Below are 25,676 nucleotides of genomic sequence, written 5' to 3' on the forward strand. Positions count from 1 at the left end.
AGCAGTATGAATCAACTGGATGCCCTGAGAGGTGCAGGAGCAGGTAAATTCAGCAGATGCAAATTGAGGGTCGTTGTTGGTCACCAATGACTCCAGAAGGCCCTCAGTGACAAATGTGTGGGAAAGATGTTGGATTGTATGGGCGGAGGTCGTGGAGGACATGCAGGAGATAGAAGGAAACTCATTGCCGGTGTCCCCAAGCATAAGCCAAGAGGAGCCGAGGAATGGGCCCACAAAATCCAAGTGCAAACAGGAACGAGGAGAAGTAGGAGGAGGCCACGGGAACAGGCAGCGAGAGGCACTGAATGGTGCTGTTGACAAGAGGGACATAGGCCACCATGCGGGTGATGGCTGCATCCAGCCCCCTCCAGTAGAAATGCTGGCAAGCAAGCCATTTCATCAGGACAATCCCCCAATGACCAATGTGCAGATGGACACACTGGGTTTGCTTTCATCCATGGCAACTACTTTGAGCAGCATTCCCTGCCTTGTGGGAGCAGTGTTTTCACTGCAGAGCTGGTTGCTCTTTATCGTGCACTCACTCACCTTTCCTCCTGCCCTGTGGAGTCATTTGTCATATGCAGTGACTCCCTGAGTTGATTGCAAGCACTCAACCAGTGTTTTTCTTGGGACCCTTTGGTGCGCAATATTCAAGATGCTGTTTTTGCTCTCACCGAGTGTGGTCGTTCAGCGACGTTTGTGTGGACCGCGGACCACATTGGCATTCCAGGAAACGAACGTGTTGATCGGATGGCCAAGCAGGCCACCACTTCGCCACCCCGGAGCTTGGTCTCATGGAAAGAGACGCCCGGTCAGCCCTACATCGCAAGGTCCACAATGTCTGGAGCTCTGAATAGTCTGCCTTGAACACACCGAATAAGCTCCGCATGGTAAAGTCGTCCACGGCTGTATGGGACTCATCCTTCAGGAGCATGCGTAGGGACTCAGTTGTTCTCTGCCATCTCCGAATTGGACATATGCGGTTGACCCACAGCTATCTCCTTCACCGTGAGAACCCGCCCAAGTGTCGCTGTGATGCAGGACTGACAGTGGTCCATCTTCTGGTGGACTGCCCCCTCTTAGCCCCCTTGCGGCAATCCTTTAAATTACCAGCTGCACTTCCTTTAATTCTAGGTGATGATGCCTCTATAGCTGACTCAGTTTTACGTTTTATCCGTGCAGCTGGGTTTTATTACTCACTCTAGTGTGGGTGCTCTCGCATGATTTCTCAGGCTACACCCACTCCAGTGACTTTTAATTGTGATGTGGATACCAAAATAGTGTCTTTTATGGTAACAAGTTGTGTTGGTACCTCTATCAACGCTTTCCAGCTGGAGGTTCTTCATTTGTCGTTGAGTGGTTGACCTTTTACATGATTCATCAACCACTGTAGTCTGTTTTGCTCTAGTCAACTATTTGCTCTGCGCCTTTTAAGTGTCCTCTATTTTGTGTTATTGCGGTGTTCATTATAGCTCTGTACCCCTTGGTGTTCCCTCCCTCTGGGTGCAGAGGTTACGCGTTTACTGTATAGGCCTTTTACAAGTATGTCTGTTTGGAACAGAGGACTGATGACCTCGATTTTTAGCCCCCATCAAACCCCAAAACCAACCAACCAACGTGCAGGAGCTCCAAAGCCTGCTGATGGAGGGAGGGGTGGCAGCATCACCTGCCAACGCTCATTATCACCCAAGATGAGGAGGACCCCACCTCTGACTGACAGGTCCTGGCGGCGGTGACTGTACACCAGGACCTCCAGCTGCCGCAGCTGACGATGGTCTGATGGCGACCCCTGCTGAACGTGGTGCATCAGCACCTGGAGGGTCGGGTCGTCTGCCGTGTGACATGCGATTAGCTTGGCATCCAGTGGAAAATCAGTGACTGCCTCGACAGCCGCATCATCCAGAAGGAAACAGGCAACTGGTCAGCATCGAACTCTGGGTCAGCGCCCACTGGTAGATGAGAGAGATGATCAGCGTTGACATGGAGAGCTGAGGCCTGAAAACAGATGTCATAGGAATATTCCGCAAGGAACAATGCCCAGCACTGGAGGCGGTGAGCAGCCCTTGTGGGAATGGTGGCCGTAGTGCTAAACAATGAGACCAGAGGCTTGTGATCAGTGTATAAGGTGAAGTGACAGTCGTAGATGAAATCGTGGAATTTCTTAAACCCAAAGATGATGTGCAAGGCCTCCTCCTCAATTTGGCTGTAGTTATGCTGAGCCAGTGATTGTGTTTTGGAGACGAAGGCCACTGGGCACTCGACTCCGTCGATGAGGTGAGACAATATGGCCCCCACACTGTAGCCTGATGCATTGGCAGCCAAGGTGAGAGGCTTGGTGGGGTCATAAGGGACAAGGCAAGCTGGCATCAGGAGAGAAGACTTCAGATGGTGGAACACCCTATCACAAGCTGGCGACCAGTCCCAGGGAACATTCTTATGGAGGAGGCAGTGAATTGGTTCTGCCAGAGTCGCAGCATGTGGGATAAAATGACGGTGCTGAATAGCCTCAACATACTGCGGCGTCAGTCGAATGCCATTAGGGCTCAAAACATGGCTGAGGTAGATCACATGAGGAACAAAAATAAGACATTTCTTCTTGTTGTAACTTAAGCCGACACACTGAAGAACCTGGAAGAGGTGCCAGAGGTTCCAGGCCAAGTCTGGGGTGGAGATGTCAGCAACTAAGATGTCTACGTCTGTGTGATTCTATGTATATGTGATTACTCTGCTATTCACAATAAAGAGCCTGGCAGAGGGTTCAATGAACCACCTTCAAGTTGTATCTCTACCGTTCCACTCTCAAATGACGTACGAGAAAAACGAGCACTTAAATTTTTCTGTGTGAGCCCTGATTTCTCTTATTTTATTGTGATGATCATTACTCCGCATGTAGGTGGGTGCCAACAGAATGTTTTCGCAATTGAATAAGAAAACTGGTGATTGAAATTTCATGAGAAGATCCCGTCACAACAAAAAACGCCTTTGTTTTAATGATTGCCACTCCAATTCACGTATCATGTTTGTGGCACTATCTCCCCTACTTCGCAATATTACAAAACAAGCTGCCCTTCTTTGTACTTTTTTGATGTCATCCATCAGTCCCATCTGATGCAGATCCCACACCGCACAGCAATACTCCATCATCAAGGTGGTTAGCCGTCCCCGTAATTTCTCTTGTCAATGTTTCCAAATATTGCTGGAAGATGGCCAGAGCACTGCCGACCCCAAACGGGAGGCGGTTGTACTGGAAGAGCCCAAAAGGGGTATTGATTACCAATAGCATTTCCGATGACTTGTCCAAAGGCAACTGGAGGTAGGTGTTCCGCAGATCAATTTTGGCAAACACCTTGCCGACGACAGCCAACCGGGACAGGGTGTCATCAACCTTGGGTATGGGATAGGAGTCAATAACAGACTGAGCGTTGACAGTGGCCTTAAACTCCCCACAAATGCGAAGAGATCCATTTGGCTTCTCAAGGACTACGATGGGTGCAGCCCAACGACTATGGTGGATTGGGCTCAGGATGCCCACAGCCTCCAGATGATGAAACTTCTCCTGTAGTTTGTCACGGAGGGCAAATGGTACTGAGGGAGCTTTGTGGAACTTCAGGATCACTGAGGGGAGGAGTTCGACATGGGCTTCAAACCTGGAGACCCCCAGAGATGTGGCAGAGAATATGTCTGGGAAATCTTCCAGAAGCTGCTGCAAGTGATTGTCTGCCAACAACAACTGGATGGCCGGGTCCAAGTCATGTATCTCAAGACCCAGTAAGGGAAAAAGATCCATCCCCAATAAGTTCGTGGCCTTGGGGGCAGCGAGGACTAGAACCCGGGCTGTGACGTTGTGAGTGAGGTACTGGACCCGAGCCAAGAACCACTCCTGTAGTCAGATGACTTTGTTGGTTTAGCTCTTCAGAGAAGCATGCAACGAACGAAGTAGCAGTGAACCCAACTGACGGTGGGAATCGCCATCGATGATGGTCACTGAGGTTCCACTATCCATTTGAAAAGGGGAGAGGAGTGCTGTTCAACTGCACAGTCAGAGTGATCGCTGCCGTCGTGTGCAGAAAAACTGACTGCGCGAAGGAAATTGGTGGCGCCGGGTCCGTCTAATCCACCACGGAGTTGGAGGCGTCGACAGCAGTGTGGTCCACGGCCATCACCGAAGATGACCAACAGACCTCGGCTCTGTGACCCTGCTTTCCGCAGGCCGAACAGGTCACCCTCCGGAAGCAGCAATCTTTTCTCTGATGTGTGAGACAAAGCATTGACTATAGGAGGGCAACCATTCTGCTGCTGCTGCGGCGGTGGTGGCAGCCACTGTTGACACAGTTGGGGACTGGTGCCCTGGTTCTGCAGGGCAGGCACGGCCTCAGGAGTGAGCCCCCAATGCGGCTGCAGTGATGGAAACTGGTGTCGCGGGCTGCGAAGACCTGTGTTGGGAACTGCAGCATGGAAGCAGAGCAAAAGGACTGCTCATGAGTGCGGATAATGGATAAACAGGTGTCTGAAGAGGGATCTTTCAGCTTCTGAAGATCAGTCCTTAAGGTATCATCGGGGGCATGGACAAGAATCATATCACGAATGAGTGCCGAACCATAAGACTGCTTGCAATGGGGGTTGCCTCAGAAAAAATGACAATAACCAGAGGGACCTTGCAGCATAGCCATCCATTCCCTGTATGAATGTGCGGGAAGCTTCTGACAACAGAACAACTTGTGATGTCCTGCCGCCACATGGACCTGAGAGTCAAAATAATCCAATAGGCTAGAAGTCAACACTTCATAGGAGAGAGCATGAGGTTCCGTATCGGGATGCACCTCTTGCAAAAGGTGATAAGCTTCCAGGCCCACATAGGTGAGGAAAAATGCATGACGCTGAATGTTTCCAGTGACATCATGAGCAATATAGTGTTGCTCCAGGTGAGCCGCATAGTTGCCCCAAGGCTCAACGGATTTGTCGAACTTGGGAAACGCAGGGGGCACGCCACGGAGGCCCAGAGGTGAGGATGCTGGGTGGGACCCCTGCATAGGCACCTCAACAGGGAACGTGGACATCGCCTGTAAATGCTGAATAATGAGCTCGTTCGTTTGTTGCATACGTTCCAACAGCACTATGACTCGTGATGAGGGTTCATCAATACCTGGAATACCTTGTGCCATAGCGGACAACAACCGAGCAAATGTGGGAAACTCATAAACCAACTCGTAGCCACTTAAGTATCTGCGCTAACAGAGTAGAAATGCAGAAAACACAAGTCAAAAAAACAGTTTATTGGACTTACCAAAACGAAACAATAATACAATCTTCAAAAGATCAGCTGACTCGATCCCAACTGCAGCTCAACACAAATACAAAATAACAAATAATAATAATAATAATAATAATAATAATAATAATACAAGCAAAAACAGACACATACAAGATGATACCCACAAATGCCTGAAGTGATAATTTTGCAATGTGAAGTCACTCAAGCAATTAATTGTACTCACAATTGGAAAGCCCCTGGAAAAGATAAAATAGCAAATTTCTGGCCAAAGAAGTTCACCTCAACACATTCACATCTAACTACATTATTTAACAGTTACATTGCAGGCCCATACACATTCCCTGATACACTTACACATGGAATAACTTATCTGAAACCTAAAGATCAAGCAGACACAGCAAACCCAGCTAAATATCGCCCCATAACATGCCTACCAACAATATACAAAATATTAACTTCAGTCATTACACAGAAATTAATGACACATACAACACAAAACAAAATTATAAATGAAGAACAAAAAGGCTGTTGCAAAGGAGTGCGAGGATATAAAGAGCAACTGATAATAGATGCAGAGGTGACATACCAAGCTAAAACTAAACAAAGGCCACTACACTACGCATACATTGATTACCAAAAAGCTTTTGATAATGTACCCCACTCATGGTTACTACAAATATTGGAAATATACAAAGTAGATCCTAAATTGATACAGTTCCTAAACATAGTAATGAAAAATTGGAAAACCACACTTAATATCCAAACAAATTCAAATACTATCACATCACAGCCAATACAGATTAAGCGTGGAATATACCAAGGAGACTCATTAAGTCCTTTCTGATTCTGCCTTGCTCTGAACCCTCTATCCAACATGCTAAATAATACAAATTATGGATACAATATTACTGGAACATACCAACACAAAATCACACATTTGCTATACATGGATGATCTAAAACTACTGGCAGCAACAAATCAACAACTCGACCAATTACTAAAGATAACAGAAGTATTCAGCAATGATATAAATATGGCTTTTGGAACAGACAAATGTAAGAAAAATAGCATAGTCAAGGGAAAACACACTAAACAAGAAGATTACATATTGGATTACCATAGCGACTGCATTGAAGCAATGGAAAAAACAGATGCCTATAAATATCTAGGATACAGACAAAAAATAGGCATAGATAATACAAATATTTAAGAAGAACTAAAAGAAAAATATAGACAAAGACTAACAAAAATACTGAAAACAGAATTGGCAGCAAGAAACAAGACAAAAGCTATAAATACTTATGCTATACCAATATTGACCTACTCATTTGGAGTAGTGAAATGGAGTAACACAGACCTAGAAGCACTCAATACACTTACACGATCACAATGCCACAAATATAGAATACATCACATACATTCAGCAACAGAAAGATTCACATTAAGCAGAAAGGAAGGAGGTTGGGGATTTATCGACATAAATAACCTACATTATGGACAGGTAGACAATTTAAGAAAATTCTTTATAGAACGAGCAGAAACTAGCAAAATACACAAAGCAGTCACTCATATAAATATATTGGCTACACTACTACAATTTCGTAACCACCTCTCCAACCCTTTAGATCACATAACATCAACAAATACGAAAAAAGTAAATTGGAAAAAGAAAACACTACATGGCAGCCACACACAGATCAAGATGCATCCAACACATGGCTAAGAAAAGGCAATATATACAGTGAGACGGAAGGATTCATGACTGCAATACAGGATCAAACAATAAACACCAGATATTACAGCAAGCATATTATTAAAGATCCCAATACTACAACAGATAAATGCAGACTTTGCAAACAACAAATAGAAACAGTAGATCACATCACAAGCGGATGTACAATACTAGCAAATACAGAATACACCAGAAGACATGACAATGTAGCAAAAATAATACATCAACAACTTGCCATACAACATAAACTAATAAAACAATACGTTCCCACATACAAGTATACACCACAAAATGTACTGGAGAATGATGAATACAAATTATACTGGAACAGAACCATTATAACAGATAAAACAACACCACATAACAAACCTGACATCATACTCACCAATAAAAAGAAGAAATTAACACAATTAATTGAAATTTCCATACCCAATACAACAAATATACAGAAGAAAACAGGAGAAAAAATTGAAAAATACGTCCAACTGACTGAGGAAGTCAAGGACATGTGGCATCAGGATAAAGATGACATTGTACCGATTATAATATCAACTACAGGAGTCATACCACACAATATCCACCAGTACATCAACAGAATACAGCTACATCCAAACATATATATATATGCAACTACAGAAATCTGTAATTATTGATACTTGTTCAATTACCCGAAAGTTCCTAAATGCAATGTAACATATACCGTACAGTTAAAAGGAAGTCATGCTTGATCAAGATCCACATCACTTTCCATTTTTAACCAGACATAACGTCTGAGAAAGAAAATAAATAATAATAATAATAATAATAATAATAATAATAATAGAAAAGACCCATCTCTTCATGGGGAATGATCACAAACAATTCTACAATGTCAAGAGGTTCGCCGACTGTGCCAAGTGATCGGCCAGCTAGAAGAGGCATCTGGCCATGGCTGCTGGGGCAGCAGCTCTGTATCCTTCCGAGCGGTGCGTCGAACTGCCTTTCGCCAGCAGTTCGCCGCCTTATAAAGCCTGTTGGCAGATGTATCTGCCGGAACTATTTGCGATTACATGCCTGACATAGCAAAGTAGTTCCTAGGCTAGCTGCGTCCTCTGGTGAAGCTGTTCTGCAGGCTCCGCAAACAGGTAGTGGTCCCTGGCAGCTGTTGATGGTGACCTGGTGTTGTGTTGTGTTTTGGCTGCCGTTACGTATTTATTTTGACAACACAGGTGACATAGGTTTTCCTGGTGAGTATACACCCTGCGATGCAGGCATCCCATGATGGTTGGATGTAAAGTGGGATGCCGATGCAGTAGGTTCTACTCCATCACAAGCTGTGAAAACAGCCATGTCGTATACCAACTCTGCTGCAAACACTGCTTAGCATTTTGTGGTGTTACGACTACCAAGCAGCTGTCCACTGGGATGAATTACCACTGCCGAACTGTTGGCAAAAACAAAGTTCAACACCCCGTGGGACAATACGCAGCTGAATACAACACACTCAATTTCTGTAGTTGCTTCACAACTCGAGCCATCTGGATCGGAACCTCCACTACCAGCTTCTCTGAATTGTGCAGATGGGAGTCGTGCTTGCAACACAGCCTCCACTCCCATAATCATCCTGGCCTCAGTCTGAGGTAACCCATTGTCGCCATACCCTCCACCCAACCGTTTCCCTTTCCTCCATCCTGTCATCCTTTCCAGTTCATGTCGCCACGTCCATCTCCCTGCCTCCCACCACCTTCTTCCTCTGCCCACCCCACCTGACACTACCCCCACCACAACCAGTATGCCTATCATAAAATGACATTGGCACTGAGAGTCTAGCCAGCAGGGGCACAGGTGCATGCAAACGCTTTGTGTGTGTGTGTGTGTGTGTGTGTGTGTGTGTGTTTGTGTTTGTGTGTGTAGTTGTGTGAAGTTATAGCTTTCAAATAAAACATTTTAATTTATTATATTTTGTTTTTTAAAACTAGGCAACCCTTGACTCTGTAGGAGGCTTGTACTCTTTCAAAAATTTTTGCAAGATGAGTGTCGTGTACATTTCAAAATTTTGTGTGACGTTGCAAATCCTCCCAGATTTTTGTTTTTTATCGCTAAGCCACATGGATTTGGCACATAGTGTTAGTCTTTCATGTCAACAGTTTTATTACTCATTAGAGAATTTTTATTTCAACAGTTTTGTACATTTATGTGGAACTGGATGAGCTGTGTAAAGTGCATACTTTATTATTATTATTATTATTATTATTATTGCATGAATGTCAAGAACTTTGATGGAAACCCAGTTCTAAGCAAAGAAGGGAAAGCAGAAAGGTGGAAGGAGTATATAGAGGGTCTATACAAGGGCGATGTACTTGAGGACAATATTATGGAAATGGAAGAGGATGTAGATGAAGATGAAATGAGAGATACAATACTGCGTGAAGAGTTTGACAGAGCACTGAAACACCTAAGTCGAAACAAGGCCCCGGGAATAGACAACATTCCATTAGAACTACTGACGGCCTTGGGAGAGCCAGTCCTGACAAAACTCTACCATCTGGTGAGCAAGATTTATGAGACAGGCGAAATTCCCTCAGACTTCAAGAAGAATATAATAATTCCAATCCCAAAGAAAGCAGGTGTTGACAGATGTGGAAATTATCGAACTATCAGTTTAATAAGTCACAGCTGCAAAATAAAAACGCGAATTCTTTACAGACGAATGGAAAAACTGGTAGAAGCCGACCTCGGGCTTTGTTTTTCCCTTTCTCTTTTTTCCTCCCTGTGTGTTTCTGAAGGCCGACCCACGCATTTTTGTGCGTAGCCGGTGACGGGGTAACGCATAATTCCCCGCCCCGGGTAGACAGGTAGGACACGTACATACCCCCTGGTAACAGCCAGGCCCAGGGAGGGGTGATTACCCGAGCTGATACCTTCCCAAAGTGCCGATTGGTCCCTATGTCCGTTTCTCGGCAGGTGTGACCTGAGGTTTGAACAATCACCTAAGGGGGGAGTGCCCTCAGAGAGGGCTCCCACAAGGGAGGAGCGCGCCATCGGAGACCTGAGGTTTGAACAATCACCTAAGGGGGGAGTGCCCTCAGAGAGGGCTCCCACAAGGGAGGAGCGCGCCATCGGAGACGCCGGTAATCATGGGGGATTCTTCCGCAATGGTTTCCTCGTCTTCCTCTACGTCTTCTCACAAGCGTAAGTTCACTGAGTCTCAGTCACAGACAGTTCTTCCATCGTTGCCACAGTTCCTTGTTGTTTCTCGGTCTGACGAAGGTCACGACTTCTCCACAGTCAACCCTTTCAGAAAGTTGTCGACGCAATTGCAGGTCTTGTAAAGTCTCGTTCCAGATTACGGAATAGTACCTTGTTGTTAGAAACAGTCAGTGCCCTCCAGGCACAAAAATTGCTGCGTACTTCACTGCTCCACACCTTCCCTGTCCAGGTGGAAGCGCACCGCACTTTAAATTCCTCACATGGAGTCATTTATACACGCTCCCTCGACGGATTTTCTGATGAGGAAATTCAACACTACCTCTCTGACCAGGGCGTAACGGCTGTTCATAGAGTCATGAAAAAGGTTGACACGAACATCGTTCCAACCTGTACTGTCTTCTTGACATTTGACAGAGTTCAACTCCCATCGAAAATAAAAGCGGGCTATGAGATAATTTCCGTTCACCCCTACGTCCTAAACCCTACGTGTTGCTGCCAGTCCTGTTCCAACTCGGCCAAATGTGTTACGTGTGACAAGGATGCCCATGAGGGTGCTTGTCCACCTCCATCCCCTCGTTGCATCAACTGTATGGGTGACCACGCTGCTTCCTCTTGAGATTGCCCCATTTTTTAAGATGAAAAGCTCATTCAGGAAATCAGAGTGAAGGAAAAGGTGTCGACCTTTGCTGCTCGAAAATTATTCGTCAGTCGAAAGCCTACTGTGCCTCAGACAGGAAAATACAGCACTGTCCTTGCCTCTCCTCGGCCAACTAGGGAGGCGGCCACGCAGACTTGTGATCTCACCTTTAGTGACATGGCCGTCAGATCGGCCATCGCAAAGATCTCCCGTTCAACCTCCCCACTTTCGCCTGCTCACTCTATGGCTCACCCTTCATCGGGTTCTGCTAAATCTCGATCCCAAAAGTCAGACACCCGGACTTCCAAAAAAGAGCATACTCGTGAAGATTTTTTACGTACCCCAACTTCACAACCATCGGTTCCTCCTTCATCTAAACATCATGTTTCCAAGAAGGCTAATAAGAAAGCCAGTTCCTCTCCTCCTCCACCACGGCGTGTCTCATCTACAGTACCACCTGGCGGTAACCACCCTCGGCCGTCTTCTATGTCGCCGAGGCGCACCGCTGGCGGCTGATCAACCGGCCGATCGCTGGTGGCAGGAGCTGCTCCTGACCAACCTATGGATCAGGATCTTCTGCCTTCGGCTGAGTGCCATTTCACGCTGTCGGTCGCAAGCTCTGAGCAGTCGTTGAGTTAACGGCAACCATGGTCACATTCTTCCATTTTCTGTCCACCCTATATCCATTATCTATTGGAATATCCGCAGCATTCGAACCAATCGGGATGAATTGACAATCCTCTTATGATCCTACTCGCCGGTCGCCTTCTGTCTTCAGGAAACAAAGCTGTGTCCCCATGACCGCTTTGTTTTCCCCCATTTTCAGTCAGTCCGATTTGATCTCCCCTCTGTTGAAGGCACTCCAGCACATAGAAGACTCATGATTCTTCTCCATGATACTCTCCATTATCACCCAATCCCCTTAAACACTTCCTTCTAAGCAGTCACTGTCTGTCTTTCCCTTTCTGGATACACCTTCTCTCTTTGTACTGTATACATTCCATCGTCCACATCGATGGCACGAGCTGATCTCCTTCATCTTTTTGGTCAGCTTCCACCCCCCTATTTGCTGGTTGGGGACTTCAATGCCCACCACCCGCTTTGGGGATCTCCACATCCTTGTCCGCGTGGCTCACTATTGCTAGACGTCTTCCACCAAGCAGATCTTGTTTGCCTAAACACTGGGGACCTTACATTTTTGTCTGCCTCCACGACAAATTTTTCTCATTTGGACCTTTCGGTCAGTACTGTTCAGCTAGCTCGGCGCTTCGAATGGTTCACCCTTGCTGATACACACTCGAGTGACCACTTTCCACGTGTCCTTTGATTGCAGCCACAACTGCCACATATGCGCCCGAGATGCTGGAAGTTTGCCCAAGCCGATTGGACACTTTTTTCGTCTCTAGCGACATTCGATGACCGTCACTTTCCTAGCGTCGACGATGAGGTCACTCATATTACAGACGTTATTCTTACAGCTGCATAACGTTCAATACCTCGCACCTCCAAATTGCCCCGGTGCCCCCCAGGTCCTTGGTGGAACGTGGCATGCCCTGATGCAATACGTGAGCGGCGACGTGCTCTTCGCGTTTTCAGACACAATTCTACATTGGCCAACTGTATCTGCTATAAGCAGTGCCGTACGCGGTGCCGTCACGTCATCTGCGATAGCAAGAAGGCAAACTGGGACTTCTTTACTAGCTCATTTAACACCTTCACTCCTTCCTCGGAAGTTTGGAGTCGGATTCGACGGTTATCAGGCGCGCCTAGTTTCTCCCTGGTCTCTGGGCTCACTGTCGCGCATGATACATTAGTGGACCCCGTCGCAATTTCTAACTCATTGGGTCAACACTTTACTGAGATTTCAAGCTCTTCAAATTACCCGCCAACATTTCTCCTGAAGAAACGTGCAGCGGAAGTGCGACCTCTTGCTTTCTCCTCTCAAAATCGCGAAAGCTACATACTGTTTTCTCCATACGGGAACTCCAACATGCACTCTCTTCTTCTCACTCCTCCGCCGCAGGACCGGATGGTATTCACATTCAAATGTTGCTGCATTTATCATACCAAAGTCTGCGTTACCTCCTTTGCCTTTATAATCGAATTTGGACCTACAGTACTTTTCCCAGACGATGGCGGGAAGCTATCGTCATTCCTGTTCCAAATCCTAGAAAGGACAAACATCTCCCCTCTAGCTATCGGCCCATTTCTCGCACGAGTAGTGTATGTAAGGTTTTGGAGCGTATGGTGAATTGCCGTTTAGCTTGGTGGCTGGAGTCCCGCAGTCTTTTAACACCTCCCCAATGCGGTTTCCGAAAGCATCGTTCGGCAGTTGACCATCTTGTTGCTCTCTCCACTTATATCATGAAGAATTTTCTCCGGAAACGCCAAACAGTAGCAATATTTTTTGATCTGGAGAGAGCATACGATACCTGTTGGAGGACAGGCATCCTCCGCACACTGTTCTCTTGGGGCTTTCGTGGTCGGTTGCCCCTTTTTCTTCGTGAATTTATGGCAAAGTGCACATTTAAATTGCGGGTGAACACTACTCTCTCCCGTACTTTCTCCCAAGAAAACGGGGTACCCCAGGGCTCCATGCTAAGTGTTGTACTGTTTGCCATTGCCATAAATCCAATTATGGATTGTCTCGTTCCTGATGTTTCGGGCTCCCTCTTTGTGGATGATTTTGCCATCTACTACAGCTCTCAACGGACCAGCCTTCTTGAATGACGTCTTCAAGGCTGTCTTGATCGCCTCCACTCTTGGAGCATCGAAACAGGCTTCCGCTTTTCTCCCAGTAAGACCGTTTATGTTAATTTTTGGCGTCATACGGAGTTTCTTCCACCTTCCTTACATCTAGGACCTGTCAACCTTCCGTTTCGGACATCGCTAAATTCTTGGGTTTTATGTTTGACAGAAAACTGTGCTGGTCCTCCCACGTTTCCTATCTTTCGGCTCGCTATCTGCGATCCCTCAACACCCTCCGTGTCCTGAATGGTACCTCCTGGGGAGTGGACTGAGTGGTCCTTCTCCGCCTCTATCGCGCCTTAGTGCACTCGAAATTGGACTATGGAAGCATAGTTTACTCCTCTGCTCGGCCGTCTATTCTTCGGTGTCTCGACTGTATCCACCACCGTGGATCACGTTTTGTGTCTGGAGCTTTTTACACCAGCCCTGTGGACAGCCTTTATGCTGAGACTGCTGAACCTCCGCTGTCCAATCGGCGAGCTGTCCTTCTAAGTCGTTATGCTAGCCATTTGTCTTCCATGCCTGCTAATCTGGCCCACGACATTTTTTTCGACGCCTCCTTGGATTTAGGGTATGCAGGCCGCCCTTCCTCCCTACTACCACTGGGAGTCCGCTTCTGTCAACTGCTCCATTCTCTTTCCTTCCACTTTCCTAAAACTTTCTTGACAACTTGGGGTACAGCACCGCCTTGGCTCCGTCCCCAGACCTGCCTACTCCGTGATCTTTGTCAGTTTCTCAAGGATGGTACCCCTTCACTTGTTTATCGTTGGGCATTTTCTGCTCTATGTGCACAAATGAAGGATGCCACATTTATTTACACTGGTGGCTCAAAAACATCGTTTGGTGTAGGGAGTGCCTATATTGTTGGTGACACCCCAACTCGATTTCGGCTTCCCGACCAGTGTTCGGTTTATACTGCGGAGCTTTACGCTGTTCTCCAGGCTGTCCAACACATCCATCGCCATCAGCGGATACAGTATGTTATCTGTTCAGATTCTCTCAGCTCTCTACCCTGTCCACCCTCTGGTCCACCGGATTCAGGACTGCCTACGCTTGCTCCACTTGTGGGGCGTCTCGGTGGCGTTCCTCTGGATCCCAGGACATGTTGGTATCTGTGGAAATGAGGCAGCTGATATAGCGGCCAAGGCTGCAGTCTCTCTTCTTCGGCCAGCTATTTGCACGATTCCCTTCGCCAATCTACAGAGTGTTTTATGTCATCTTGTTGTTCTTTTATGGCATGCACATTGGTTGACACTTCCCCATAATAAATTGCGGGATGTGAAAGCTCTTCCCTGTGCTTGGACCTCTTCCTCCGGAACGCGTCATCGGGAGGAGGTAATTTAATTAGACTCCAGATAGGGCACTGTCTTTTTAGCCATCAACATCTTTTAAGCGGCGTTCCTCCCCCACTCTGTCCCCACTGCTCTCAGCTGTGGACGGTAAGACACTTTTTACTTGAGTGCCCATATTTTACTCCGCTACGCGCCCATCTACAGCTGTCGCCTGAAATATCGTCCATTTTAGCAGATGACACGCGCTCAGCCGATCGTGTTCTCGAGTTTATTAGTGCCAGTGAGATGACGTCAGTCATTTGAAGCTCTTTTTGGGGACAACCAACCCCTTTCTGTGGTGGTTTTTTAAGCTCTTTTTCTGCTTTTAGTTTCACCAATTTTTTTGAGTTTCGTTCCCATTGCTGCTGGTTTCCATTTTCGTTTTTTACCTTTTCCTAAATCACAGACCAGGCGCTAATGACCATAGCAGTTTTGTGCCCTAAAACCAAAACAAAAAAAAAAAAAAAAAGAATAAAATGAAAGGAAACTAATTATAGCATTAAGAATCTCTGACAACTTGTCATTTTTCTTTCAAAAATAATCATTACTTGCTCCCACTTGACTCACTTATGCTGGCCTCGTCTTGTAAACTTAGTTTAGTTTTTTCTCAATTACATTACAGTTATCTGTGAATGTTTTTCACAACAGGCTATGTTGCCTAATCCTTGAACTGCAAATGGTGGTGGTGAAAAAAAAGTTTTGTATTTATCTATTTCATTCCACTAGATGGAAAGGAAAGAATTTTTGAGCTCCACAAGCTAAAATATATCTAGAGTTTCAGTATGATTAGAAATGGACGAATACTAGTAAACCATACCAAAACATCATGTAGCTGTGTAAAGTATTGTTATGTGGCTCTACCTGTCTACATATCCATGCAGTGATGTTTTGCTCTTAGTAGCTACATCCTCCAATTGTTCATTTCTTCTTTCCCACATTTCTTCCCTTTAATTTCACTGTAAAACTGTACTAACAAAATAGGAAACAATTCCAACAATGTTATGGCAATTATGGTGGTGGTGTGTGTAAATTTTTTTTTTTTTTAAAGTTTGCAGCCAGATGGCCTTCCTTTCACAGAGCAGTTGTCACTTACTCTAAGGGAGTAAAACTTAATAATTTTGTACTGTGCATATTTATATTGTAACAATTTGCTTTTTCTTTGATTATAGGTGGGAACCACCCTGTTGTTCTCACAGATTAGTACTATGAATATTTGTATTATAATGGTTTGTGTTGTTTTTTTTATTGTAGGATGGAGCATCTTGGTATTTGCCCAAATAGATTCAGAAAAACTGTGTGAAAACCATACTCAGTCTGCCAAGCATGTTTATCTGGCATGCAGATTTGAACCAAATCCGGCTGATTTCCATACCTCAAAAACTACATGTTAAGATTTTTTATTGCACCTTTGTGAAATAAATTTTATTATAGGTTTTTAATTTCTTTTTGTTTCAGAATTTCTATGCTGAAAGATTTGGATCTGAAAACATTGTCATTATAAAAGACTCAAAAGCTGTAGATTTGAGCAGTTTGAACCCAGAAAAAGCTTATATTCAGATAACATATGTGGAGCCTTATTTTGAGTCTTATGAAATGAGATACCGAGTAACGTACTTCGACAGAAATTTTAACATCAGTGAGTAGCTAACGAGTTACACAATATCTGCTCATTTCTGTTTTTGTTCTGATTGGCAACACACTTGCACTGATTTTATGAAATAATTGTATTTTTGCACCTGGTTGTAAGAAGCAGGATGGCCACTTTATTCCACCATGATTTTGGCTTGTATGCCATTCTCAGGTGGTTTCAAAGTGCCCAAGAACAAGTCATAAACCAAAGTCAAACTTCAATGTGGAAAAATACATGACGACATGATATTTTATAACTGCACCTAGGATCATCAAGTATAGCATGTGATTCTGTCCTCAGTGATAGTCTTGTACAACTTTAATCAATATGTTGTTTTTCTCACCTTCATAACAGTATTTTCTACATTGTGAGTGAAGATATATCACATGCTTCATTTGATGAGCCAATGTATGGTCATGAACTTTGATGGTGTCAAATGTTTTGGTGTATTGTGGTTCACTTTTAGGTTATGGCCATGCTCAAAGCACTTTAAAACCACTTGAGAATAGCAGAACATGCCAAAATCGACTACAGAATAAATTGGATATTGTTCCCATTACATTCATGTGGCAAAAATGTTGTCATTTCTTATTTCTGCTTCTCCAATACTTTCAGTGCCTCTGATAAGAGGCAAGGATGTATGTTATCATGGCTATTTATAGTGTTCCATTAATGTGAAAAATTCCAGTAAATGTGAATTGTTTCTTTAAACTCTGTAAAATTAATTTGCAAGTGACAGAGAGTAGGGAAAATTAATAAACTGAGACAGAACTGATATCCTTCAGCAGGCAAAATGTTTAGTACTGCTGATAGACACATACAAAGGTGATTATATTATTGTAGCTTTTGGAACCGTTAGTTTATTCCTTAGGAAGGAGAGATGGAAGGGTTTGGGAAGATTGAAAAAGGACAGGTCACTCAGATCTCAGGATGTTGTGAAGACTAGGGAAATCCTCATTAACTACTTTGTTTTAACAAACTGAAGTACTTAGGAATGGCAACAGTAATGAGAAACTGCCAAGCCTGGAATGAGGAACTGATATTTAGCTACTAAAATGTGCTGTCTATATTAAGAGTGAGACAGACATGTAGGGAAAAAAGTCATTTTCTAAGAGATTTTGACATACATCACAAGTTTTATCAACATATGTCTCATATGCTATATGGTAAGTGCAATTTAGAGATCATGCACTTAACAACATTGTTGCAGTTAAATTTTCCATCTGTCTTCTGTGCATCTAGGATAGTTTGTGCTAAATATTGACACCCTAACTATGTAAGACTATCCTCATATTTCAGTACCCTGATAATATTCCCATTTTTGTGTCACGCATCAGTTTTTTTGTGAAGTTTGCTATTTTTTTAAAAAAAACTTCTTATTGTTCTTTTGTTCATTCAGAATCTTATTTTTTGTTTATTTGTTTAATTTTACATAATCTTTAAAATTACTGTACTTCATTTTTAGCTTTGATTGTCATTATATGTAACTAATGTAGACTTCATTTTATTTGAAGATGTTATACAAAGGTTTACTCAGTTTGGAATAATGAGCTGTATTATAGGAAGAAATTGTAAATTATTTCATTTCCTCTTGTCCTAAGACAAATGGTGTTTTTAGGTCGTGTCACTTCTACAAATGTTTCCCTGTTTCTTCCCCCTTTATGTGAAAGATTTCCGGTGTCTTCTAGACTGGCTACAAGGGAATGATTAACATCCATTTTAATAATCAACCCAATGCATACAGAATTTTTGTCATCTTATCATCTGCTGACTATGAGTCTAATTTTGTCAATAAGTATGTGATTCTCATATGCGTTGTCATTCTTGTTGTTCCCATTTCATTCTGCTGTGGTTTGCAAATATTGGAAAATGTGAATTGCTGCAAATTATGATAATCAGCCACGTTACTGATGAAAGGGACTTCAAGAAGTAGAAATGATTAGGCGTGAACGTAAAGTAAATATTGTAAGGGTTACTGTAAAAGTTTTGTAGATGTAATGCTAAGTCCTGCTTTTTCAGTGTGTTCTCTTTATATCTTTTCAAAGTATTTGGTTCAAATTGTATGCTCACAAAGCATTCCAGAAGAATCCATCAGAAATGTTTTACATGGTGTCATTACTATTTCCACAGGCAAAAGGATTATATATTTTGTTTTCAGGCAGATAAATGACATGAAACCAGAAGCTGTCTGTGAAATGGATACAAAAGTGTGCCCAAGTGATTAGAGGCCTCATTCAACATGTTAGAGTGTCTATTCCAGCAAACATTGAGGGACCAGAGTGCAACCAACTGCCGATTGTGGTGCACATTGGGACAAACTGTGCAGATTGTCTGGATGCTGAGGTCATACTAAGATCATTCCAGCAATTGGCAGAGAAGATTGAGAAGATCAGCCTTCTCACAGAATTGCAATGAAGCTTGCATTTGCATCATTGTCTCCAGAGCTGATCATGGTCCTCGGGTTGGGTTAAGTGGGAAGCTTGAAGCAGAGACTGCAAAGGTTCTTTGACAAGCTAGGCTGTGACTTCCTAGACTTGTGCTGTAGTGTTGAAAACTGTAGGGTCCCCCTATCCCCCTAAATGGTCAGGTGTGCACTACACATCAGAGGCTGCTACCCAGGTAACAGACTGTGTGTGGTGTGCACACAAGGTTGTTTTTTTGGCAACTCTCCATCCAGTCCACGTAATGATAGTTGTTGGAGACCCAGAAGTATTAATATAAGATCCAAAGATATGCCCTGCCCCCTCCCCCCCCCCCCCCCCCCCCACCTTACGCTGACTTTGCAGAAGAGCTGTGTCTCTTTGTCACCTGGAAATCATTGGAACAGAGGCCAAAGACCAGGGTCTGGCATTTGTCATGTGATAGTCAATCATACTGCAGAATCTTCCTGACATCCAAGCTTGTTGGCACCCAGAGAAAGGTTGATGCAGAAGCAGGCTTGTGGGGGCGTCGACCTGCAGCACACCATGATTGTGAACTGATTTTGGTTCTGAGCTGCTTTCCATGCTACTAGAGCTTTGGGCTGCTACACAATGATCAGTTGGGATGATTACAGTTCTATTAGTGGTAAGCATAAGAAGAGATACTGCATGACATTATTATATGCCTTCTCTGTAAACTACGTAGCACATGTAGTTGGGAACCCAACTCATGATGAAAATATATTGTACCCAATTGCAATAAATAGACCTGACGTCCTTGAGAATGCTCACATTGAAATTGGTATTCGGTGATTGTAGCAACAATGACTAACAAAGGACAAAGAGCAACTAAAACAAGCAGAAAGATTTGTATGTTCTGTTAACTAGATAAAAAGGTTATAGTGTTGTATCTCAGTGAGAAACTTTAAACTTTTAGTTCAGAACATCAGCATGTAGAGGAACTATGACTCAGGTTTAAAAGAATAGTTGGCCATGTACTGTATAGTTATGTACCCAGTAAAACAGCTCATGATGAAGAGGACCCTCCATTGTATACAGTCATTGTAAAGAAACTGCTAAAGAGACAGACTACTGAATATTAAGTGAAGAAAGAACATAAAGCTTTAAATAGAGAGATTTTGAATTAAACATTTGGCTGTCAAGAGGCCAATGCTTGAAGCCTTCAGTGACTACCATAGCAGAATATTATTGAAAGATCTCTCTCAAAATCCGAAGAAATTCTGGACATATGTAAAGGATTTTTGTAGCACAAAAGTTAGTGTGTATACATTAATGGATGAGACAGAAACTGAAGTTGTGGGTGGCAGACCAGAAGCAGAAATGCTGAACTCTGTTTTAAAATGTCACCTTACAAAGGAAAATCCAGGATTATTGCCAGTTTAATTCTTGTAACACTGCAAGGATGAGTGAAATAGATATTACATTCAGTGGCATTGTGAAACAGCTGCAATTGTTAATATTAAATGAAGCTCCTGGGCCCGATGAAGTCCCTGTCAGATTCTATATCAGATTTGCTACTGACAAGGGGAGGCAATGACGTTTGGAATGCGGATTTACTGCAAACTTCGTACAATCGTAGTACTCCATGAGGACAACAAAATTTGTAAGCCGTAGCATGTACTTCTCAAGCGTTATTGAGAAAATCGCAAGATAATTTTGGTCGTCGAATATATATCTGTGCGTGGCCAATTTAACTGTGAAGCGGCTGCAGCCAAGTGGTGTCGGCACGGTAGCTCAGCGTGTTCGATCAGACCATTAGTTACCCTTCATAATAAAAAAACTGAGCGAACGGATCATCGAACAAACTGAATGGGTGTCATCGGACATCCGCCCTGAAGAAATTCAACGAACAATATAGAACAAATTTTTTTTAAAAGTGTTTAACGCTCAAGCCGCTGGATTGAGTTCCGTTCGTCAGTTTTTATTTATATTTTCATCACAGTCATTTTCTTTATTATTTATATTACAATTGATATAATGGGGAAAATACATGTAATCGGATGAAATTTTATTAAAGTTACAATGTTATTTGGCAGTCTACTAATTTTTACTATCACAAATAATGTAATAATCATAACTATCGACTTGTAAATGACCAAATGCATAAAGTCATACTGAAAATGTATGCTTGCCCGTGATTTGAGAAATCCCTTATACCTAGAAGGAGCCTGAAATGACTTGTTACCTCCAAGTTTTGACTGGCACAGACGGCTTTCGAAAGATGTACAATTAATCGTCGCTTTCGACATTACGAGTACAAGTTGCAGGATGGTATTTTTCGTAAAATCATGGAAAACATAAAGTTAAACAGCACCGCATACGCAAGGTCTTTTGACATTTTGTGTGGAAAAACAAACCATGTTAACATTTTCAAAAACCTCTTTTTCAGATAGTTTGGAAGCAAATCGTGCATAACGCAGCGATTTCCTTAAAAATCGGGCTGGTAATTTGTTGTGCAGTATAGAGTGTGTTTTAATATGGTCTTCCAAGAAGCAATTTCTCGTTCTCTTTCGATTAAATACGAACAGTTTTGAAGACACAGACAAGCATACATTTTCAGTATCACTTTATGCGTTTGGTTGTTTACTAGTCAATAGTTATGATTATTAGGGGACTGATGACCATAGATGTTACGTCCCATAGTGCTCAGAGCCATTTGAGTTATGATTATTATATTATTTGTGATAATAAAAATTAGTAGACTGCCAAATAACATTGTAAATTTAAGAAAAGTTACACATATTTTTCCCATTATATCAATTGTAATATAAATAGTAAAGAAAAAAAAAAGCTGACGAACAGAACTCGATTCAGCGGCTTGAATGCCAAACACTTTTAAAGAATATATTTTGTTCTATATTGTTCGCAGAATTTGTTCAGGGCGGAGTCCAATGACACCCATTAAGTTTGTTCATTCATCCGTTCGCTCAGTTTTTTTATTAGAAAGGGAAGCTAACTCGCTGACTGAACACGCTGAGCTACCGTGCCGTCACCACTTGGCTGCAGCCACTTCGTGGTTAAAATGGCCACGCACAGATATATATTCGACGACCGAAATTATCTTGACATTTTCTCAGTAACGCTTGAGAAGTACGCGCTACTGCTTACACATTTTGTTGTCCGCGTGAAGTACTACGAGTGTGCGAAGTTTACAGTAAATCCACATTCCAAACGTCGTGGCCTCCCCTTATGAGTTAGCCCTACTTCTTACCATAATATACTAAAGATCCCATGGGGGGAAGGGTGGGGGGACCAAACTGTGCCCATTGTTAGAAGGAAGCGCAGGTCATACTCATCTACAAGAAGGGCAGCATACGTGGTCCACAAAACTGCCACTCATTATACTTGACTTTCATCTCTTGTACAATCTATGAACATATACTGAGCTCAAAAACTCAAAGAGATAAAGAGTGCACTTTAGTCAGTAACATAATCATGATGGAAAAAGACTGGAAAATCAGTATAAATTATAAAGAAAGTAGAACCTCCCACCCCCCTTTATTGCTATATTATTGTTTTAAGTGTGACACAGGGCAGTTATATGTTTCGCACTTAACTTCTAATTTCATAGTTCCATATGCAGTTCAAGTAAAAAAATTTGAACAGGTCACTTTCATCTGCAAATAATTTGAACAAATCATTCATATCATTAACATAAGTATCTCTTGTCCGTTTTCTTGTAATACACATGAATTTCTTATTTTAGGAATAAACTTAAATCCTGTACCTAGTGTTGGAATTCTGGTGTTTAATATCTCCAATCCAAATCTAAAAGCAGTTCAGACAGTAAATTACATAGCATTAGGAAAATTTTCTGCAAGAAGAACTAAAAATAATTTCTGTTGTTAAAAACGGTTCCTATGGATAAAAAATGTTCTCTGCTATAGTCGAACTTTTTATCATTGTGTTATATTATTATTAATTACTTGTTTAATGTTAATAATGCAAATGATATACTGATAATGGTTAAGTTATGCATCCACATTTATATCATCTCATAAATCTTGTATTTCATTTTAAAAAAAATATTTTTTTAAATAATGAGATGTAGCAAATAGAATGACCTCCTCCATGCAGACCAGCATATATTCGGAAAACTCTGAACATGTGAAACGCAACTCCCACTTTCCTCCCATGACTTCCTGAATGCCATGGATCAATGCAGTCAGGTAGATGCAGTGTTTATTGACTTCTGAAAGACATTTCACTCATTACCACACCTGTCCTTAGTATCAAAAGTCCAGTCATATGGGATGTCAAGTTAGATTTGTAACTTCACTACTGGCCATTAAAATTGCTACACCACGAAGGTGACGTGCTACAGATGCGAAATTCAACCCACAGCAAGAAGATGCTCTGATATCCAAATGATAAGCTTTTCAGAGCATTCACACAAGGTTGGCACCAGTGGTGACACCTACAATGTGCTGACATGAGGAAAGTTTCCAAACGATATCTCATACACAAACAGCAGTTTACCGGCGTTGCCTGGTGAAACATTGTTGTGATGCCTCGTGTAAGGAGGAGAAATGCGTACCATCACGTTTCCGACTTTGATAAAGGTCAGAGTGTAGCCTATCCCGATTGTGGTTTATCATATCATGACATTGCTGCTCGCATTGGTCGAGATCCAATGACTGTTAGCAGAATATGGAATCGGTGGGTTCAGGAGGGTAATACGGAACGCCATGCTAGATCCCAATGGCCTCGTATCAATAGCAGTCTAGATGACAGGCATCTTATCCACATGGCTGTAACGGATCGTGCAGCCACGTCTCGATCCCTGAGTCAACAGATGGAGATGTTTGCAAGACAACAACCATCTGCACGAACAGTTCAACGATGTTTGCAGCAGCATGGACTATCAGCTTGGAGACCATGGCTGCAGTTACCCTTGATGCTGCATCGCAGACAGGAGTGCCTTCGATGGTGTACTGAACAACGAACCTGGGTGCACGAATGGCAAAATGTCATTTTTTCGGATGAATCCAGGTTCTGTTTACAGCGTCATGATGGTCGGATGTGTGTTTGGTGACATCGCGGTGAACACACATTGGAAGCGTGTATTTGTCATCGCCATACTGGCGTATCACCCGGCGTGATGGTATGGGGTGCCATTGGTTACACGTCTCGGTCACCTCTTGTTCACATTGACGACAGTTTGAACAGTAGACGTTACATTTCAGACGTGTTACGACCCGTGGCTCTACCCTTCATTCGATCCCTGCGAAACCCTACATTTCAGCAGGATAATGCACGACCACATATTGCAGGTCCTGTATGGGCGTTTCTGGATACAGAAAATGTTAGACTGCTGCCCTGGCCAGCACATTCTCCAGATCGCTCATCAATTGAAAACGTCTGGTCAATGGTGGCCGAGCAACTGCCTCATCACAATACGCCAGTCACTACTCTTGATGAACTGTGGTATCGTGTTGAAGCTGCATGGGCAGCTGTACCTGTACACGCCATCCAAGCTCTGTTTGACTCAATGCCCAGATGTATCAAGGCCGTTATTATGGCCAGCAGTGGCTGTTCTGGTTACTGATTTCTCAGGATCTATGCACCCAAATTGTGTGAAAATGTAATTACATATCAGTTCTAGTATAATATATTTGTCCAATGAATACCTGTTTATCATCTGCATTTCTTCTTGGTGTAGCAATTTTAATGTCCAGTAGTGTAGGTTGAGGATTTCTTGGTGGGGAGGACACAGCATGTTACATTGGATGGAGACACATCTCCAGGGAAGTGTATTGGGCCTCTTGCTGTTCGTGTTGTATATTAATGCCCTTGCACATAATATTAGTAATGCCAGATTTTTGCAGATGATGCGATTATCTGTAGTGAAGTACTGTCTGAAAAAATCTGCACAAATCTTCAGTCAAATATTGAGCAGATTTCCAAGTGGTGTAGATATTGGCAGCTTGCTTAAAATATTCAGATATGTAAAATTTTGCACTTCACAAAAAGAAAGTAAGTATCCTATGACTACAATATCAATGAGCTCCAGCTGGAATCAGTCAACTCATACAAATACCTGGGTGTAACAATTTGTAAGGATATGAAATGAAATGAAATGATAAATAGTACAATTCTCAAGGCTGTCAATTCAACTAAGTACCTGGGTGTAAAAATTACGAACAACTTCACTTGGAAAGGCCACATTGTTAATATTGCGGGGAAGGCAAGCCAAAGGTTATGTTTCATTGGCAGGACACTTAGAAGATGCAACAAGTCCACTAAAGAGACAGCTTACACTAAACTCGTTCGTCCTCTGTTAGAATATTGCTGCGCAGTGTGGGATCCTTACCAGGTTGGATTGGCGAAGGACTTCGAAAGGGTGCAAAAAAGGGCAGCTCGTTTTGTATTATCATGTAATAGGGGAGAGAGTGTGGCAGATATGATATGCGAGTTGGGATGGACGTCATTAAAACAAAGACGTTTTTCATCGCAGCGAGATCTATTTACGAAATTTCAGTCACCAACTTTCTCTTCCGAATGCGAAAATATTTTTTGAGCCCAACCTACATAGGTAGGAATGATCATCATAATAAAATAAGAGAAATCGGAGCTTGAACAGAAAGATTTAGGTGTTCGTTTTTCCCGCGCGCTGTTCGGGAGTGGAATGGTGGAGAGATAGTATGATTGTGCTTCGATGAACCCTCTGCCAAGCACTTAAATGTGAATTGCAGA

The 25,676-nt window shown here is 43.0% G+C and overlaps 1 protein-coding gene across 1 annotated transcript in view; it reads left to right on the forward strand.

Annotated features, from left to right (window-relative positions):
* LOC126183490 (dedicator of cytokinesis protein 7) overlaps positions 1-25,676 on the forward strand; it is a 266,895-nt gene that overhangs the window by 220,982 nt on the left and 20,237 nt on the right. The window contains exon 35 of the mRNA XM_049925523.1: positions 16,365-16,545. Coding sequence (XP_049781480.1) covers positions 16,365-16,545 — 181 coding nt within the window. The remainder of the gene's footprint in view (positions 1-16,364; positions 16,546-25,676) is intronic.

This window comes from Schistocerca cancellata, chromosome 4 (genome assembly GCF_023864275.1).
Source record: "Schistocerca cancellata isolate TAMUIC-IGC-003103 chromosome 4, iqSchCanc2.1, whole genome shotgun sequence".
NCBI lineage: Eukaryota > Metazoa > Arthropoda > Insecta > Orthoptera > Acrididae > Schistocerca > Schistocerca cancellata.